Here is a 20,444-nt window from a genome sequence, read left to right as displayed (position 1 = left end):
TTTTGTTGCCACATGGCCCACGCATTGTGTCTGCCAACTTTGGTACTAGAATAGCAAAGTTGAGTAGTTGCTGGTCATGACAGTGACCGGGGAGCCTAGGAAACTGACACTTTGCAGAGAAAGGCTGTGTCACCGTCCTCTCCCCAACCTGCCATCTCATCCTTACCATTGGACTCTTCCCTCCTGTCTTCTCCAACCCCTGTGCTTGCAAATCCTCAGCCCCAGCCCTTCCAAAGCCCTCCCACCTCTCTGGCTGTTGTCACACCAGCCTGATGAGACAGGGATCTTCCTGGTCGGGAAGCTCTGATCCCTGTGGGCCAGTGTTCTACTGCCTTCAGGAGGAAGTTGGTCTTGTGGGGGTTCCACCTCCTGCTTGTCTAGGGACGATCTTCACATGCCCCGCTGCAGCTGACAGAAGGTGGCTCTGGCCTCTGCAGATCTTGTAGATGGATGAATAGCACATCTCTCTTCTCTCTTGTAGGAAGCTCGCAGCCACTGGTGCCCCCAAGACAAAAGGAAGAAGAGTACAAGGTGAGCACTTTAAGGAAAGTGTTTTTTTTGTCTTCATCAACAATTTTTGTTCAATTTTTTTATTACACGTGTATTGATCTTTTTGGAGGGGGTGCATATTGTATCATGAGTATAGAAGTCAAAAGGGAACTTGTGGGAGTCAATTTGTCATCAATCAAGCTGGGTAGCAAGCAAGTGCCTTACATGCTGAACCTTACTGTTCTCTGAGAAAGTCTCATGGATCCCAGGTTGCCGGTCAGCTCCTGATCCTCCTGCCTCAACCTCCAGGGTGCCATCTAGTTCATGAAAGGGGTTTCTTGGGGGCAGGGGAGACAGAGACAAGTCTGAAACTTCCACTGCTCAGTGGCATGCCTTTGGGGACTCGGGGTTGTCTTTGTCCCTGAGGTGTCCTGTGACTGTAGTTGTCCTTTGGAGAGTTGAAGTCCCTCGAAAGTGTAGCTCTAGATGTGCACAGGCCACAGATCCAAGTTCCTTCAGAAACCTGTGGAGCTGCCCGGTGTGGGTGCTGGAAGAGCAAGTACTCCTCAGCCTCATAGGCTCCTTTTTTTTTGTTACACTTCGTGTGGGGCAGGTAGCACATGTGGCACACACATGGGGGTTAGGCATAATTTGGGTGGTTGTTTCTCTCATTGCACCATAGGAGTCCAGAGGACTAAACTCGGACCCTCAGGGTTGACAGTGATCACTGGACCTGGTTGGGTTTGGGGCTTGGGGTTTGGTCTTAGGGATGGAGCCCAGGGCCCCACATTTGCTAGGCAAGCGCCTAACCACTGACCTATATCCTCAGCAGATATTTTGTTTGTTTGTTTACTGCGATGGCAGAAGTAGAATTGGGGCCCTCACTGTGCCAATTGAGCACCGTGCCACTGAGTGGCCCCAGCCTGGCAGTTTTGTGTGTAAGCTATGACATGTTTGCATGCTGCCTGGTTTTGTTAACACTGGCCAGGCCAGATGCCCCAGCCACCGCCAAGGGGGCCTGGATCTGTGCGTGAGTCTCATGAGGGTCCACCCGTGATAAAGGCTGGAGTGGTGGTGAGGACAGAGCATGGACATAGGCCTCCCCAACCCAAAGGTACAGAGTCTGACACGGCTCACGTGTGCCCCAGTTTCCCTGCCCCTGGGCTGCTGTGGGCTCTTCTCCTGTCTTTAACTTTATTGTTACTTTTTAATCTGCTAGCTTCATTTAATTGAGAAACATGAGTGGTCAAGGTACAAACGACCACAGACCAGCTGTAATGAGAAATCTGGAGTCTTCCATGGTTGGCAAGCAGGGTCTGAGAGCTGGCCTGGGCACATAGACCAGTGGGCCTGTTTGTCCTGGCTGCAGGCTCAACACGTTTAAACTGAACCAGGGTCAGATTCCTACATCTGGGCTGCATTTTCCAAGCTTTTTCCTGGCACAAGCCCCAGGCAGAGTCTGACTTAGCCTTTTACGTCCATTACCTATGCTCTCAGAGCTTCTGCAGGATCTCAGCGAGAACCCCCAAATCCATGCCAGCACGGCCATTCCCTCACAACAGTTAACATCATCTAGGGTTACAGGAGTGGATCTTTATCCCTCTGATTTAAAGATAGGAAGGTGGGAATACTAAGACCACGGTGGGCAGCCCAGCTTTACTGTACTGAAGCACAAACAGATATGGACTCCACCAGAGAGGGATAGACCCAAAATGCTGTGGGATTTGTTGTTTTGTGTTTTGGTAGGTGGGAGGGGGCTGTGCACATGAATGTAGATGCTCTTGGACACCAGAGAGAGTGTTGAATCTCCCAGAACTGATATTACAGTTGCAAGCATCCCTGTGGGTGCTGGGACCCTAACTCCAGTCCTCTGCAAGAGCAACAAGCGCTTAACCACTGAGCCATCTCTCCTGCTCCTTTTTTTTTTTAAAAAAAAATTGCACTTATTTACTGAAGGTGAGGGGGATACCAAGGTGCACATATAGAGGTCAGAGGAAGGCTCTTGAGAGTTGAACCAAAGTCATCAGGCTTGCTTTCAAGCCCTCCACCCAGTGAGCCATCCCACTGGCCCCTGGCTTTCACGGTCTAGAATGTTTCTATCTTTGAACTTACTTGGCACTTGCTCCTACTCCAAGGACCCACATACAAGAGACGTTCCATCAGTGTCTTATGGACACTGAGTGTCCTGTGAAGGTACTAGTTGCAGTAGCTCCCATGTGCATACTGGGGAGACTGAAGGAGCCAGTCTGCATCGGGCTGTAAGGCTGGTGCTTTTCCTGTCATTGGCCCCGGCTCTCCACTGTGGGGTCCTGCTCATGCTCTATGTCTTCATGCTGCAGCATTCCTCTTCTCTAACAAACACTGTTGGTTAATTAATAAAGAAACTGCTTGGCCCTGATAGGTTACAACATAGGTGGGGGGAGTAAACAGAACAGAATGCTGGGAGGAAGAGGAAGTGAGGTTAGAGGCCATGCCGCTGCTCCTCTCCAGGGCAGACGCGATGAAGCTCTGACCCAGGATGGATGTAGGCTAGAATCTTCGTGGTAAGCATACCTTGGGATTACACACATTAATAGAAATGGGTAATCAAGATGTAAGAATTAGCCAGTAAGAAGCTAGAGCTAAGGGGCCAGGCAGTGTTTAAATGAATACAATTTGTGTGTTGTTATTTTGGGGCATAAGCTAGCCAGGTGGCTGGGAGCTGGGTGGCAGGAATGCAGCCCACAGCTCCTACTACACACTGTGTCGTCTGCAGGAGGAAGAGTGGTTGAGTCCAGATACCTGCAATATGAGAAGAAAACTAAGAAGGTAATGGAGTCTTTTACTCTTGGAGCCACTAGGAATGGGTGGAGGGCACGTGGCAGCTGCAGCCCGATCCTGGAAGACACCATTGGGGCCTTTGCCGCCTCCAGGTTCTGGGCACAGTCCTGAGTCTCTGGTGAGAGTGACACCAGTGTCCATCAGTCGTATGTACCTCCTCTGCCCCTCCTGTTTTGAGGGCCTCTGTTCTGTCAGATCTGTCCTCCAGCACTATCCCTTCACACCCAGGAGGCTCCTGAGTGATGGGCAGTGGCAGCGGCACTCGGTGTGGGCCACAGGCACAGCTGGCAGGGGTGACGTTCACTTCTGCATCTTCCTGTGTGATACTTTTTCAGCTGTCAATAAGCAAGGCTGGCAGGGCTTCCTGAGGCCCCAAAAGCTGCACTGCATTGCAAGAATGGGGGAAACATGTTGGGGTCAGCTGCAGGCTCATCCCTGTGGTGACACATCCCTGGAGCACAGGATCCAGTTCCAGGTTGTCTGTCACGGCCAGGCAGGACTGCTGAGCACAGGCTTGGTTTATGACAATCAGAAGGTTAATTTCCCATCTGCCTGGCCTGTGCCCCAGGAAGTGTGGTGAGGGTTCCCAGGATTCCTGAAGCTCTGACTGGAAGTCTGGTTTAAGGGAAGGGATTCTCACATCACCCTGCAGACAGCTTTCCCAAGCTACTTATCCCTGCTTCCATTCACCCTGTGGCTGTTGCCACCTTGAAGGCTTGGCCACAGTGCCCCCATGTGTTTATACAAGGCATTTTGGTTCTGCTACCCCATCAGGTGACCTTGGTCTGGCTGGAGTCTTGAGTGTCTGTTGTCATGGTAACATTAGCCTGCGCTTTCTCCTGAGGCTGAATGGATCTCAGAAGGGCTGGTCCTGAGTGGAGCCCACTTCCAGCTGAGCAGCCCTTTCCCTGAGTGTGGGGCAGATGATCTTGAGTTTCAGATTTCAGTTGTGGATAAGGAGTGCTTGGGCTGTGCTGTGTGCTCCCATTCCTCCTGAACACCATTTCACGTTTCTCCCAGGCACACTTCTGTGACTTCAGTAGGTGTCTCCAAGGCAGTTGGTGGTGGGCATTGCTCTGCATTGGTCCTTGTTATTTTTGTGTGTGTGTGTGTACGTGTGTGTGTTGCAGGTTGTACAACCATGCATGTACACATGGATGGATGCCAGAGTGAAATCTTTCTTTTGTGACAGGATTTCACTGAACTGCCAGCTCTTGGGATCCTTTTGTGTTCCTCATCCCTTGCTAGGGTGAGAGGTTCTTGTGGTGAAAGACTTAGAGGCCCCTTAGCACTACTGCACCCCCTTCCTCGGAACCAGGGCCCTGGTAACCAACAACACGTGCACGAGAGCTTTGAGTACTTTCCATCTCCATTGTATAGACCTGGACCCTGGAACTGGGGTGAGACGACCTTGTAACCGTCATAACATTGATCAAGGTTCCTCCTTGTAACTATGACATTGATCAAGGCTCCTCCTTGTAACTGTTACAACATTGATTAAGTAGAGTTAGCTGACCATTAAATGAACTAGTCAAAATAGTAGACAAATGATTTTTGGGCTTTCCCTTTGATTTTGTACTCCCCCCTCCTTGATTTTGTGTTTTTTTTCCTTTAAAAGAGCTTGTAATAGACAAAGCAGTCGTCCTTCTCCTCTCGAGGCTGGGGGACCTCTGCCGCGGCAGAATAAACATTCCTCTTGCTATTGCATCAACCGAGTTGTGAATGTCTCTTGGGGCGACCTTCTCCTTGGTGGGGCTTTAGGGCCCAACAGTGGATTTGTTTCTGTGTAGATGCTGGGGATTCAAACTCAGGTCTTCAGACTTGCAAAGTGACTGCCAGACTACACACCACACAGCCCTGCTTGTTGGCCGTTAAATTCTCATTTTGTTGCTGGTTTGTTTGTTACATGTTCTACCTTGGACATTTTCTCGCTAGTGAGTCAGGGTTTTCAGTGGTTGGCTTTCGTGGCCTGTTGTCAACAGCCACAGGCAGCAGCTCTCGTGTCATTGAGCACAAGTTCTGAATTTGCTTTCAAAAGACCAATCAATATTCCAGCCCGGCGGTGGTGGCAGGCATAGGCGGATCTCTGTATGTTTAAGGCTAGCATGGTCTACAAGAGCTAGTTCCAGGAGAGATAGGGTTGTTGCACAGAGAAACCCTGAAGCACGATTAATAAACGCTCAGGGTCAGAAATTGGGTTTCAGTCTGAAGGTCTAAAAAGCAAAACAGCCAGCCACTGGCTCTTGCCTCTCCCTCAGTCTGAAATGGCGATCCTGCCTCCAGATTTCTCAGAATGAGACTATGTCTGAGAACTTCTCCCCCATCTTTTTCCTCTGTAGGGCTGGGATTAAAGGTGTGTGACACCATAACCTGGTCTGTAAGGCTGACCAGTGGGACTGTTTTACTCTCAGATCTTCAGGCAGTCTTTATTTATTAAAATACAAAAGAAAACCTATCTCACCCCCCCCAAATAAAAGACCATTATGGATTTTTCTGCCTTTTTTTCTTTTATGGACAGTGTCTCTCTACATATTCCTACATGGCCGGGACTTAGAGAGATAGAGAGATCCACCCCTGTACCTCCTGAAGGCTGGAATTAAAGACAGGGCAACCACGTCCAACCGCAATTGTTGGTCATCTGTTGTTGGACCTTCTTTAGACTGCCAGTTCCCAAATGATGGCACAGAGACTTCTTATTAAATATGAAAGCTTGACCTTAGTCTAGACTTGTTCCCAACTAGCTCTGGCGGGTGGTGGTGGTGGCACACACCTTTTATCCCAACATTTAGGAGGCAGACAGACCTCTGTGAGTTCAAGACCAACCTGGTCAAAATTTCCAGGGCAGTAGGACTGTTTCACAGAAAAATCTGTCTTAAAAAAAATTACCACGTCTATATTAGTCTACATTCTGCCATGTGGCTCCTTACCTCTTTGTACTGCTGACTCCCTCAGTGTCTCCCTGGCTTAATTATGAGAGCCTCTGATTCTTCCTGAGTTCCCTTCTCTCCTGGAAGCCCCACCTGTTCTCTCCTGCCTAGCTATTGGTCTTTCAGGTTCTTTTTAACCAATCAGAAGGTGCCTTGGGCAGAGACACATCTTTACAGCATACAAAAAGATTATCCAACAGCAATCAGGTGTGTACACAGACCTGTTGATGGAGCCCAGGCCTTCATGTGCCAGAGCCCAGCACCTGCTGGGGATTGACTGCATGGGCTCCCAAGTCAGCGTCAGGGACGTGCTGGCATGGGGGTCTCAAGACCTGAACCCTGTGATTCTTCTTGGGTTCTGACAGGCTTTCATGTATGATGTGTGAGGGTGGCATCTGGCTTCGGCACGTGCCCCTTTTAATGTGGAATTTTTTTTTTTATTGAGAAAAGGACAAAAAATTTTCCGCCTCCTCGCAGACTCCTATTTCCCTCCCTCTCCTCCCACCCTTCTCCCCGTCCCCCCACTCCTCACCCCCTCCCTCTCCAGTCCAAAGAGCAGTCAGGGTTCCCTGCCCTGTGGAAAGTCCAAGGTCCTCACCCTTCCGTCCATGTCTAGAAAGGTGAACATCCAAACTGGCTAGGCTTCCACAAAGCCAGAACATGAAGTAGGATCAAAACCCCGTGCCATTGTCCTTGGCTTCTCATCAGCCCTCATTGTTCACCATATTCAGAGTCCGGTTTTTTCCCATGCTTTTTCAGTCACAGTCCAGCTGGCCTTGGTGAGCTCCCAATAGATCAGCCCCACTGTCTCAGTGGGTGGGTGCACCCCTCGTGGTCCTGACTTCCTTGCTCATCTTCTCCCTTTTTCCGCTCCTCATTGGGACCTTGGGAGCTCAGTCCACTGCTCCAGTGTGTGTCTCTATCTCCATCCATCACCAGATGAAGGTTCTATGGTGATATGCAAGATATTCATCAGTATTGCTATAGGATAGGGTCATTTCAGGTTCCCTGTCCTCAGCTGCCCATGGAACTAACTGGGGACATTGCCTTGGGCCCCAGGGAGCCACTGTAGGTTCAAGTCTCTTGCCAACCCTATGGTGGCTCCCTTAACTATTAATTGTGCTTCCGTGCTCCCCTATCTAACCTTCCTTTATCCTAATAATCCTGTTTCCCCAAGTTCCCCCCATCCTCCCCTTCTCACTTTTGTCTGCCCATCATCCCTTACCCCAATCCCACCCCACCCCCAAGATCCCAATTTTCTCCCCGGCAATTTTGTCTACTTCCCATAGCCAAGATGATAACTATATGATTTTTCTTGGGTTCACCTTCTTATTTAGATTCTTTAGGTTCACCAATTGTAGACTCCGTGACCCCTATTTATTGCTAGAAACCAATTATGAGTGAGTACATCCCATGTTCATCTTTTTGGGTCTAGGCTACCTCACTCAGGATTGTGTTTTCTATTTCCATCCATTTGCATGCAAAATTCGAGAAGTCATTGTTTTTTACCGCTGCGTAGTACTCTAATGTGTGTATATTCCACACTTTCTTCATCCATTCTTCCATTGAAGGGCATCTAGGCTGTTTCCAGGTTCTGAGTATTACAAATAATGCTGCTATGAACATAGTTGAACAAATGCTTTTGTCATATTATAGGGCATCTCTTGGGTATAATCCCAAGAGTGGTATTGCTGGGTCCAGGGGTAGGTTGATCGCGAATTTCCTGAGAAACTGCCACACTGATTTCCAAAGTGGTTGCCCAAGATTGCATTCCCACCAGCAATGGAGGAGAGTACCCATTCCTCCACAGCCTCTCCAGCAAAGGCTATCATTGGTGTTTTTGATTTTAGCCATTCTGACAGGTGTAAGATGATATCTCAAAGTTGTTTTGATTTGCATTTCCCTGATTGCTAGGGAGTTTGAGCATGACCTCAAGTGTCTTTAGACCATTTGAACTTCTTCTGTTGAGAATTCTCTGTTCAGTTCAGTGCCCCATTTTTTAATTGGGTTAATTAGCATTTTAAAGTCTGAGTTCTCTATATCTTTTGGAGATCAGACCTTTGTCTGTTGCAGGGTGGGTGAAGATCTTCTCCCGGTCAGTAGGTTGCCTTTTTGTCTTAGTGACAGTGTCCTTTGCTTTACAGAAGCTTCTCAGTTTTAGCAGGTCCCATTTATTCAATGTTGCCCTTAATGTCTGTGCTGCTGGGGTTACACATAGGAAGCGATCTTCTGTGCCCATCTGTTGGAGGGTACTTCCCACTTTCTCTTCTTTCAGGTTCAGTGTGTTCAGACAGATATTGAGGTCTTCAATCCATTTGGACTTGAGTTTTGTGCATGGTGATAGATATGGGTCTATTTTCATTCTTCTACAGGTTGACATCCAGTTGTGCCAGCACCATTAGTTGAAGATGCTTTCTTTCTTCCATTGTATACTTTTAGCTCTTTTATCGAAAATGAGGTGATCATAGGTTTGTGGATTAAAATTCGGGTCTTCTATACGATTCCATTGGTCGACTTCTCTGTTTTTATGCCAGTACCACACTGTTTTCGTTACTGTAGCTCTGTAATAGAGTTTGAAGTCAGGGATGGTAATGCCTCCGGAAGATCCTTTATTGTATAGGATTGTTTTGGCTATCCTGGGTTTTTTGTTTTTCCATATAAAGTTGATTATTGTCCTCTCAAGATCTGTGAAGAATTTTGAAGGGACCTTGCATTGAATTTATAAATTGCCGTTGGTAGAATTGCCATTTTTACTGTGTTGATCCTCCCAATCCAAGAGCAAGGGAGGTCCTTCCATTTTCTGGTATCTTCTTCAATTTCTTTCTTCAATGCCTTAAAGTTCTTGTCAAATAGATCCTTCACTTCCTTGGTTAGAGTTACCCCAAGATATTTTATGCTGTTTGTGGCTATTGTGAAAGGTGAAGCTTCTCTGATTTCCCTCTCTGCTTCCATATCCTTTGTGTATAAGAGGGCAACTGATTTTTTGGAGTTGCCCTTGTATCTTGCCACATTACTAAAGGTGTTTATCAGTTGTAAAAGTTCTTTGGTGGAGTTTTGGGGGTCGCTTATGTACACTATCATATCATCTGCAAATAACGAAAGTTTAACTTCTTCCTTTCCAATTCGAATCCCCTTGATCCCATTATGTTGTCTTATTGCTATTGCTAGAACTTCAAGCACTATATTGAAGAGGTATGGCGAGAGTGGACAGCTTTGTCATGTTCCTGAGTTTAATGGAATAGCTTTGAGTTTCTCTCCATTTAATTTGATGTTAGCTGTCGGCTTGCTGTATATAGCTTTTATTATATATAGGTATGACCCTTGTATCCCTAATCTCTCCAATACTTTTATCATAAAGGGATGTTTTATTTTGTCAAATGCTTTTTCAGCATCTAATGAAATGATCATATGGTTTTTTTTCTTTCAGTTTATTTATATGATGGATTACATTGATAGATTTTCGTATGTTGAACCAGCCCTGCATCTCTGGGATGAAGCCTACTTGATCATAATGGATATTTTTTCTAATGTGTTCTTGGATTCGGTTTGCCAATATTTTGTTAAGGATTTTTGAGTCGATGTTCATGAGTGAGATTGGCCTGTAATTCTCTTTCCTGGTTGAGTCTTTGTGTGATTTTGGTATCAGAGTAACTGTAGCTTCATAAAGGGAATTTGGTAATGACTCTTGGGTTTCTATGTTGTGAAATACATTAAGGAGTACAGGTATTAGGTTTTCTTGGAAGTTCTGATAGAATTCTGCATTGAAACCATCTGGTCCTGGGCTTTTTTTGGTAGGGAGGTTTTTGATAACAGCTTCTAATTCTTCATGACTAACAGGTCTATTTAGATTGTTCACCTGGTCCTGGTTTAACTTTGGTATATGGTATTTATCTAAAAAAGTGTCCATTTCTTTTACATTTTCCAGTTTTGTGGCATACAGGCTTTTGTAGTAAGATCTAATGATTCTCTGAATTTCCTCTGTGTCTGTGGTTATGTCCCCCTTTTCATTTCTGATCTTATTAATTTGCATATTCTCTCTCTGCCGTTTGATTAGTTTGGATAGGAGTTTATCAATCTTGTTGATTTTCTCCAGGAACCAGCTTTTTGTTTCATTGATTCTTTGGATTTTTTCTGTGTTTCTATTTTGTTGATTTCAGCCCTCGGTTTGATTATTTCCAGTCTTCTACTCCTCCTAGGTGAGTCTGCTTCTTTTTTTCCTAGAGCTTTCAGGTGGGCTGTTAAGTCTCCAATATGTGCTTTCTCTGTTTTCTTTAAGTGGGCACTTAGTGCGATGAACTTTCCTCTTAGGACTGATTTCATAGTGTCCCATAAGTTTGAGTATGTTGTTTGTTTATTTTCATTGAATTCCAGGAAGACTTTAATTTCTTTCTTTCTTTCTTCCTTAATCCAGGTATGGCTCAGTAGTTGACTGTTCAGTTTCCATGAGTTTGTAGGCTTTCTGGGGGTAGCATTGTTGTTGAATTCTAACTTTAATCCATGGTGATCTGATAAGACACAGGTGGTTACTAATATTTTTTTGTAACTGTGGAAGTTTGCTTTGTTACCGAGTATGTGGTCAATTTTTGAGAAGGTTCCATGAGCTGCAGAGAAGAGGTTATATTCTTTCCTATTTCGGTGGAATATTCTATAGATGTCTGTTAAGTCCAATTGATTCATTACCTCTATTAATTCTCTAATTTCTCTGTTATTTCTCTGTAATTTTTCTGATTGACCTGTCCATTGGTGAGAGAGGAGTGTTGAAGTCTCCTACTATTAGTGTGTGCAGTTTGATGGCTGCCTTGAGTTTTAGTAATGTTTCTTTTACGTATGTGGGTGCTTTTATATTAGGGGCATAGATATTCAGGATTGAGACTTCATCCTGATGAATTGTTCCTGTTATGAGTATAAAATGTCCCTCTCCATCTCTTCTGATTGATTTAAGTTTGAAGTCAACTTTGTTAGAAATTAGTATGGCCACACCTGCTTGTTTCTTAGGTCCATTTACTTGATAAGCCTTTTCCCAGCCCTTTACTCTGAGTAGGTGCCTGTCTTTGTGGTTGAGGTGTGTTTCTTGTAAACAGCAGAATGTTGGATCCTGTTTTCGTATCCAATCTCTTAGCCTGTGCCTTTTTATAGGTGAGTTGAACCCATTGACATTAAGTGATATTAATGACCAGTGGTTGTTAACTCCGGTCACTTTTTTAGTAGTAGAGTTTGTGTGTTTCCCTTCTTTGAGTTGCGCTGGTGAAGGGTCTCTAGATGTCTGAGTTATTGTGGTCATTGTTGGACTCCTCGGTTAGTGATTTGTCTTCTATTACATTCTGTAAGGCTGGATTTGTGGCTATGTATTGTTTAAATTTGTTTTTATCCTGGAAAATTTTGTTTTCTCCATTTATAGTGAACGAAAGCTTGGCTGGGTATAGTAGTCTGGGCTTGCATCCATGGTCTCTTAGTTTTTGCAGTACATCTATCCAGGACCTTCTAGCTTTCATGGTTTCCATAGAGAAGTCAGGTGTAAGTCTGATAGGTTTACCTTTATAAGTAACTTGGCCTTTTTCCTTTGCGGCTCTTAATATTCTTTCTTTATTCTGTATGCTTTGTGTTTTGATTATTATATGGCGAGGGGATGTTGTTTTTTTTTTTTGATCCAGCCTCTTCGGTGTTCTGTATGCTTCTTGAACCTTCATAGGTACATCTTTCTTTAGGTTGGGAAAGTTTTCTTCTTTAATTTTATTAAATATATTTTCTGGACCGTTGAGCTGCACTTCTTCTCCTTCTTCTACTCCAATTATACTTAGGTTTGGTCTTTTTATTGTGTCCCATATTTCATGAATGTTTTGTGATGAGAGTTTGTTGGACTCGCTGTTTTCTTTGATCAGGACATTTATTTTCTCTATGTTATCTTCAGAATCTGAGATTCTTTCTTCTATCTCTTGTATTCTGCTGGTTATGCTTGTTTCTGTAGTCTCTATTTGTTTACCTAGATTTTCCATGTGCAGCTGGCCCTCTGTTTGTGTTTTCTTCTTTGCCTCCATTTTAGTTTTCAAGTCTTGAACTGTTTCCATTATCTGTTTGATTGTTTTTCCTTGGTTTCCTAGGGTAGCATTCACTGATTTATTCAATTCTTCAAACTTTCTGTTATACTTCTCATCCATTTCTATGAGGGCTTTTTTTTTACATGCTGTTTAAGGGCCTCTATCACTTTCATAAAGTCAATTTTTTCTACTTCTTCTTGATTAAGGTGTTCCTGTCCTCCTGTTGTGAGGTCTCTGGGTTCTGGTGGTTTCATGTTGTTTTTCAGATTGTTGGGTGAATTCTTGCATTGGTGCCTGCCCATCTCTTCCTCCGAATGCTCCCCTATGGATCTTCTTTTACAGGATCAGGTCTCCTTGCCCACTGATGTACCTTCCCATTGATGTCACTCCCCAGTGATGGCTTTCCTGGTGCCTAGATCAGATCTCTGTGCTGCTTGGATAGCTCGTAAACAAAGGGCCTACCTTGCTTGCTGCAGGCAGGCTATTGAAACAAAGGAACTGCTGCCCTCCCGGTTGCCCTCCCGATTCAGATTCGGTCCCAGCACCTGAACAGGCTGAGCTGGGAGATGTTATTTGGCCAAAGAGGGGAGGGAGGCAAACAGGGTGGGGAGGGTTCTGGATGCAAGCTGGGTGGGATAGAAAGAGAGAGGAGGTATTGGGCAGTATAGCCCCTGCAGGATGACCAGGAAGTGTAGGAGGGATGAGGAACATCTGAGTTCCCTGTTCCGGGCTGCTGCTGCACTCACTTACCCCAATGATGGCTCTCCTGGAGCCCAGATCAGATCTCCGTGCTGCTTGGGTAGCTTGTAAACAAAGGCTAGTCTGGAATTCTTAGGGGTGTGCTTTTGAAACATTTTAATTGGAATTGAGTGTACAAATAATGGGATTCATGGTGACTTTTTAAAAACTTAACTACATTTTTATTCATTAGAGAAGGGTTCGGGCCAACTGTACATATGGTTACCAGAGGACAACCTGTGGGAATTGATTCTCACCTTCCACCACATGGGTCCTGCGCATCAATTTGGTTTGGCAATCTTGGTGGCAAGCACCTTTACACACTGGCCCAACTGCTGGGAGTTGAATCCAAGTTCTCCTCTTAACCAGCGAGTCAACTCTTCAGCTTCTGGTCACACTCAGTCCAGTTACCTTCACTGTGGGTTCTTCAGTATCTGACCCTAAACCCCACAGCCCTTGGCTGTTGTACCACCCGGGGTAGCCAGGTCTGCGTGAGTGTGTGGTCCCTTATGCAGATTGTTCTGAGGGGAGGGCACTGGCACAAGCAGTTTTAGAGCACGATGACCCCGAGTTCCGGAGCCAAGGCCACAGCAGTTCCTGTGCAATCATGGCCAGGGTGGTCAAGAGCCCCACTGTCAGGCAGGCGAGAAGCAGAGCTTGCACTTTGTTCTTCACAGCTGATTCTCTTCGTGCCCTTGAGGGCCTGGCTGGCAGCACCTATGCAGGGTGGAGTCTGCTGCCTGCTGGCCTGACACCTAGGGCCATTGCAGGTGGTTGCCCAGAGTGACCCTCAGGCTTGGAAAACTTCTTTGCTCTAGTCTGAATAGGCTTGGGTAGTTTTGACAAGGAGTAGGTTTTAGTTTTCCTGTTCCATCCTGCTGCCTCCTTATTTCCTACAGAGGGTCCCCAGACCCAGTGGTGCATGAGAATGAACCACGACACAACCCCCACTGTGCTCCTTGCCTTTCTTGTACCTGACAGCTGGGCATCCACTGCTGCTGGTGGTACAGCTGCTGTTTGTGAGCTTTGTAGACTTAGGCCAGGGAGAAGTCAGTGTCTCCTGAAGTCCAGAGTAACCTGTGTAGAAGTCAGCGCATCCTGAGAGTGCCATAGGAAGTCGGTCGCCAGCCCCTCCACAGCACACGCAAACACACACCCATCGAGATGGCAGTCCAGCATGTGTGCCGTTAATTCCCATGTCTGATGAACGTAGCTGTCCACTGTTTGACTCTCCCGTGTTCGCAGTCTCAAAACTCCTGCTTCTCTGTCTGACCTTTAAGCAAATGCATCAAAGGTCAAGTGGCCTGACCTCTGACTGTCTGTTTACATAACAGGCTTCTGCATCTGCTGGAGGGAAGTCACCAGAGGGAAGAAAGCCCAGCACATTGCAGAAGGTCAAAGGTGAGTCCTGGCTAGGGTTGGAAGGGTGGGACTCTGGCAGCAGGGAAGGAGCTGCCAGGCCTCCCTCAGGGCAATCAGGACAACCCATCACAGACTGTCCACAGTCCAGCCTGATCCAAAAGTCCCTCAATTCCCCGGTGATCCTAGATTGTGTCAGGTTGTGAGTGAAAACTTAGCATTAAGGGTCTCTGTCAGAAAGGATGTGGTTCAAGTGTGTGATGGGAGCATAGGCAAAGTGTCTGAGGCCCAACCATATGTCCACGGAACTACTTGCGGATCCAGGAGCTGCTACTTGCTGTCAGTTTAGGATGCTACAGAAATTATAACCAATGGGGTGCCTGACATTTGGACACTTGGGAGGTGGTGGCAAGATCAGAAGTTCAAAGTCATCCTTGGCCACGTGGGCTCCATTGAACCAGGGTGTGCATGAGACCCTATCTCAAAACACAGGAACAAAAATTTCTCTGTTCCCAGGCGGGGATGAGAGCAGCACATGGGCCTGGCTAGGATGTTCTCATGTGCGGCGTGAGCACCTCCTGAAGACGGGCCAGTCAGGAGTCAGGACCTGCCTGGCCTAAACAGGTGCTCAACAAAAGGGACTGACTAGGGTTAGGGTGTATGCAGACATTTTATTTGGATTTTGGCTTCTGATGGATGAACCACAGCTGCCGGTTGGCCCTTGGTGCACAGGATGCCCCTGGCTAGCATCTAGTTGGCCCAGAGGTCTGCACTACCAAAGCTGAGGAATGTTGTTTGTTGGTTTTTGTTTTTGTCATTTTGTCGTCATTGGTTCTTGTTCCTGATGCCTTGGCACATTTGATGTCCGAGGACAACTCTGGAGTTCTCTCCCTCCAGCTTCCTGCGAGTTCAGGGATCAAGCGCGTCATCGGGCTTGCCAGGCAAGGAAGCATCTTTATGGGCTCAGCCAGCCAAACCATCCCATTTTTTTGACACAGGGCCTCATGTACCCTTGACTGGCCCAAAAGGAACGACACACCTTCCCCAGAAAAGACAGGTGAGCACTGGGGAGCAGACGGTGGGTAGGTCTGACTCCGGGCAGCCAGTCCTCCAGGATGGAGGCTAGGGCTGTGGTGTCCATGGGTCCTTGCTCAGGTCAGTGTGCCCATATACTGAGTGGGGAGACACCCATACACTTCTGGGCAAGGTGTGACCTGACTCCATCCTCAGCCCCGCGGACACCATTTGAACCTATAAAGTGCACAGAGGTTGGGGTTCTGCCATGCCCGGAAGAGCCAGGTCAACATGGCTTACTGGGAATTGAACAGTAGGACCCTTGCAGGATCTACAGGAGACCATGGACATGATGGAGTCGCAGACACTGCTGCTGACCCTGCTGTCTGTGAAGGTGAGCTTAACTGGGACTCACGAAACAGCGTGTGTCCTCTGTCACCTCCCCCACCCCACCTGAGTTGGTCTTGCGACCCACAGATGGAAAACAACCTGGCTGTGCTGGAGGAGAAGGCTGAGAAGGACTTGGTGGCCTTATGCCATGAGAAGGAGCGTCTACAGCAGCGGGTGCTGGAGCTGCGGCGACAGCTGCTGCTCCAGCAGAAGCATCAGGAGCTGGCTACCATCCTGGATGCCCAGGTGGGTTTGAGCATGCTCCTGAGGCTAGGGGTGCATGAGGGAGCCAGGATCAGTTTGCCACCACTTACATTCTGCCCGCCCTGCTTAGGCTCCTGATACGAATGTAGTACTCTGTATGGGACACCTGTCTCTGCCACACAGTCTGCAGAATACTTGGCACCTGCCAGCATTGATGTTGTCCCACCGTGGAGCTTAGCATAGCAACAGGGCCCCGTCCAGGGCAGGTCAGAGGGGGTCCTGTTACCTGGAAGCTGGCCCTTCTTGTGCGAGTGAGCGGTGTGTCTCACAGTGTCCCCTTCTGCCTGCAGATGGAGGTGCTGGGCCCTCTCGAGGCTGTAGCAAAGCGCTTCAAGGAGCAATACAAGACACTGGCCACAGCCTTGGACGCCACACGACATGAGCTTCCCGTGCAGGGCATCCACATGCAGGGAAGTGGGCAGGAACTTCTAGGTAAGAACAGCCTTGCTGTGTGGCATTGCCTCAGCAGGAAGGAGCCTCAAGTCTCACATGCACCATATTCTAGGTGCCTCTACCCTGGGGTGGTGTTGGAACCCGTGTGGACCAAGTAGGACACAGGCAGCTGAGTCACGATTCCAACCCCACGCTGGACCTCACAGCTGGAAGACTCTGGGGGCAGGGTGACCTATCTACCGGCCCTGAGTCCTCTGGGGGCAGGGTGACCTATCTACCGGCCCTGAGCCCTGGGCCCTACCAACAGGGTGGAGGTGTTGAGAGGTCATTTGAGGGATTCTCTGGAGCAGACATCCTCCTTAGGACTTTTTAGCTGCACAGGGTTTACTCTGCCTGGGCTACGTAACAAATGAAAAAGGTATGGTGACCTACATTTATTGTCTGACTCTTGGGAGGCTGTGAGTTCCAGGCCAGCCTGAGCTACAACACAGTGAGACCCTGGCTCCATAAAAGAGCATAGTGTTGACCTGGAAGCTGTAGCGATCCTCCTAGCAAACTGCCCCTCGCAAGTCTGTACCCAGCAAAACCCCAGCACTGACGGTGAGGTGAGGACACGACACAGCAGGAACAGGTCCTTTAACCCTCATGACCTTGCTGGGTTGTGTGTGGTGCAGGTCTGTGCCTGGGACACACAGCTGCTACAGATACCAGAACCTCAGCTCTTTAGATCCGGAGGCCAGGAAGTGCAGGTCCAAGCCACATCTGGCAGGTGCATCCTGCTTGTCGCTCGTAGTGGAAGGACAGAGGGTGAGAGAACAGAGCAGTGGCTTGCAGCCTGAAGCCCCAGCTCCCCTGGTCCACAGGAGTCTACTGGGCAGCAGTCACAGAAGCACCTGTGCGCTCCCCACTGGGTTTGCCTTCCCAGCATGCACTTGGCACCCACACTCCAGGGACGAGTGAGATCTCCTAAGATCCCTCCCTATGGCCCTGTTCCCTGAGTGTGAGAGAAGAGCCAACGCTGCACAACTCAAACAGCTGCTGCTTTGGGCACCGGAGTTCTGCTAACAGCCTGTATCTCCACAGATGATCTGGAGCCGGCCCTAAAGACCACCCTGCAGCTCCTGGGCGAGCTGGGCATCTCCTCCCCGGACGCCAGTGGGCAGGTGCCAGACACCAGCGCGCAGGTGTCACGCCTGCTGGAGGAACTCAGGGACTTGATTACCAAGAAGGACCAAGAGCTCTACAGGTGTGGGTCAGGCCTCCCCCTTTCCCCTCCATCCCTCCCCTCCTCTCTCCATCATCCCTTTCTTTTCAGTTGGGTTGCTGGAGGTGGAACCCCACCCAGCTGCTCTCTCAGGTGAAGACTGTTTGGGCTTTTGAGGACTCAGCTATTGAGTGCCTCACTACTACAGCACTGTTCCACTCCTAGCCCACTTCTGAGTTCTGAGACACTGGGACCTTGGGTGCAGTGAAGCCATCAATTCATACTGTGCCAGAGTCCAGCAGAGTAGGACTGGGGACCGTAGAGACCTGAGGTCACCACGGGCAAGGAAAGCATCCCACACTCAGTCTCATGCCCTAGATAGGGCAGCTCCAGGTCAGCAGGGGACAGAGAGAGCCTTTTCTGAGCCAGACAGTTGCTCAACACATGTTAAACGTCATTCAGAAGTCAGTCTTAGCAGGATGTTTGGGGGTTTCTTTTTGTATGTTTTGTTTTGTTTCTAGACAGAGTTTCTCACTCTGGAACTCGCTCTGTAGATCAGGCTGGTCTCGAACTCAGAGATTCGCCAGCCTCTGCCTGCCAAGAGCTGGGAGTGAAGCTGCACACCATCACTGCCTAGCCAGTCTCGTGGTTTCTTGAGGGACATTGTTGTTTTGTGTGTTTTCTAAGACAAGGTCTCAATCTGTAACACCGAGTGTGGCTTTGAACGTGCAGAAATCCTCCACCTCAGCTTGCAGAGTTCTAGAATGGCAGGTGTGAACATCACACGTGTTGGGGTTTTGTTTTTGTTTTTTTACGTATTTTTATGTTTGGGCATGTGCATGCCAAGGCAGGAGTGTAAAGGTCAGAGGACGGCTTTGGGGTCTGTTCTCTCTTTCCACTTTGTGGGCCCTAGGGATCAGACTGAGGTCATCAGGCAGGCTTGGCCATTTTGGCCACCTCCAAAAAAATGCATTTAAGGAGATGCCCATAGGAATTCTCAGGGATTCTGAAGCGCCGTACCCAGCGCTGGCCTACAGAATGGGTCAGCCATCACTCATATGGAGCATAGACTGAGGATGTCTCCCTGTGCTTGTGACCACTGTATGGCCACAAGTTTTCCCAGTCAGTATCTGAGCAGTACAGATGTACCTGGTATTCACTCTTGGACACATGCCCTCCGTCATCTAGGGGCTCTTAAAGTCTTCAGACACCTGGCCTTTGACCATGTGGTAATGGCTGAATCTCACATCTAGCTTGGCACCAACAAGGTCTCCTCACATCAAATTTGCCCACTGTTGAGGGTGTGGGGCACTGAGGTCCCAGGTGAACAGGAGGATGAAGGATGCATTCAAGGCTCGCCACACAGCTCTTTCCTGCTAGGCCTGGGGGCACAGATCTGTCAGCTGTCTCAGATGCTTGGGGGCTGAGGCAGGAGGGTCATCAGTTTAGGGTCAGCCTAGGAATCTTAGGTGCTGTCTCCTTCAAAAGAGGGAGAGCTGGGGACGGAGGGAACTCAGTATACACAGGCCCTGCTTCTGTTTGCAGCACCATATGGACACATGAACACTTGCCCCCAAGTTGGCAGCCACCCTTGTTGACTTCCAAAGACACCATTAGGGTCCTGAGATCAGCCAGCAAGGAAAGTCTGGTGTCCTGAGTTCAGTCCCCAGGATCTGTATGGAAGGAGAGAACCTATTTCTCTAACAAGTTTGTTTTTCTAAGATCTCCTTTAGAGTTCTTGGCCAGAGGCGAAGTTGTCCCTTCTCTTTCTTCTGCCCACAGGATCTTCAGTCTGGCCATGGAGCTTTCTTCCCAGGCCAGCAAGGAGGCAGCCTTGATGAACCAGGAAGTCTGGGAAGAGGCCCAAGGCACCCCTTCGTGCAGCCAGTGGTACTTCGGTCCATAGGCAGCAGACATCACCAATGTCCACACTCCTGGTGGTGGGGTGTAGGGATAAGCCCAGCCCATTAGGGGGCGTGTTCGCCTTGGGCTAATGTTACCTATAAATCTGGCGAGCATGAGCCCCACAGCTCTCTTTGTCTGTATTTCCTGCTCATCACTGGATGGCTGGTGTTGTAAGTTCATTAAAATTTGCTGTTTCATATTAAGCTAGCCTGGTTATTATGCCGCCTACAGTGGGGGGCAATGAGTGGAGAGGCTAGGCAGATTTGGATGGTCACTGAACACCCTTGGAGTCCCCACACCCAGTAAGGTCCACAAGGAAGTTCTGAAGATACTGCAGGGCCAGCAAGCCTGATCACCAAGTAAAGCTGATTGCTGCCATACCTACCCCAAGTTTCATCCCTGGAACCCACATGCACATGGAAGGAGAGAACTCACCCCTGCAAGTTGTCCTCCGGTCTTCACAATTGGGCTGGCTCACACACCCTGGACAGACATTTCCTAAAATACACAGCATCCTAGGCCAGCAATCAATCCCTGGCCTTTAAGGACAGCAGCAAATGCAGGCAAACACTCATACACATAAATATATGAAACGACAAGTATTGATGAGGCTGTAAAGAGACTGAAATCCTCTTCCATTGCTGGTAGAACTATAAGATGATAAACCCACCGTGAACATGTTCAACATCTTTAGCCATCAGGAAAATGAATATCAAAACTACTTTGAGATTTTATCTTACACCTGTTGATTTCTTAAGCTCCATAATACAAGGGACTGTTAATGCTGGTAAGGATATGTGGCAAGGACATGTACAAGTGCAAACTTGTACAGCCAATGTGGAAATCAACATGCAGTCCTCAGGAAGTTGTGAGTCAATTCACCTCAAGACCCAGCTATACCACTCT

General features: G+C 48.0%; 1 protein-coding gene across 1 annotated transcript; it reads left to right on the top strand.

The window, feature by feature from the left end:
- The first annotated feature begins 492 nt into the window (after positions 1-492).
- Positions 493-19,639, top strand: LOC142833703 (HAUS augmin-like complex subunit 8). The gene is made up of 9 exons (XM_075945386.1): positions 493-531; positions 3,245-3,297; positions 14,344-14,410; positions 15,367-15,425; positions 15,711-15,776; positions 15,860-16,018; positions 16,327-16,468; positions 17,513-17,675; positions 19,416-19,639. Exons 5-9 carry the CDS (start codon positions 15,726-15,728, stop codon positions 19,537-19,539), a joined length of 639 nt encoding a protein of 212 aa, XP_075801501.1. The 5' UTR covers positions 493-531; positions 3,245-3,297; positions 14,344-14,410; positions 15,367-15,425; positions 15,711-15,725; the 3' UTR covers positions 19,540-19,639.
- Positions 19,640-20,444: the final 805 nt, after the last annotated feature.

This window comes from Microtus pennsylvanicus, chromosome 13 (genome assembly GCF_037038515.1).
Source record: "Microtus pennsylvanicus isolate mMicPen1 chromosome 13, mMicPen1.hap1, whole genome shotgun sequence".
NCBI lineage: Eukaryota > Metazoa > Chordata > Mammalia > Rodentia > Cricetidae > Microtus > Microtus pennsylvanicus.
Note: the sequence above shows the minus strand (reverse complement) of the source record. Positions and strands in the feature narration are given on the sequence as shown.

Excerpts from the sequence above, each read along its gene's own strand:
- LOC142833703 (XM_075945386.1), top strand. The coding sequence starts at position 15,726 with ATGGACATGATGGAGTCGCAGACACTGCTGCTGACCCTGCTGTCTGTG. Across the intron at positions 15,777-15,859 it reads TGACCCTGCTGTCTGTGAAG|ATGGAAAACAACCTGGCTGT; the intron begins GTGAGCTTAACT and ends TGCGACCCACAG. Across the intron at positions 17,676-19,415 it reads AAGGACCAAGAGCTCTACAG|GATCTTCAGTCTGGCCATGG; the intron begins GTGTGGGTCAGG and ends TTCTGCCCACAG.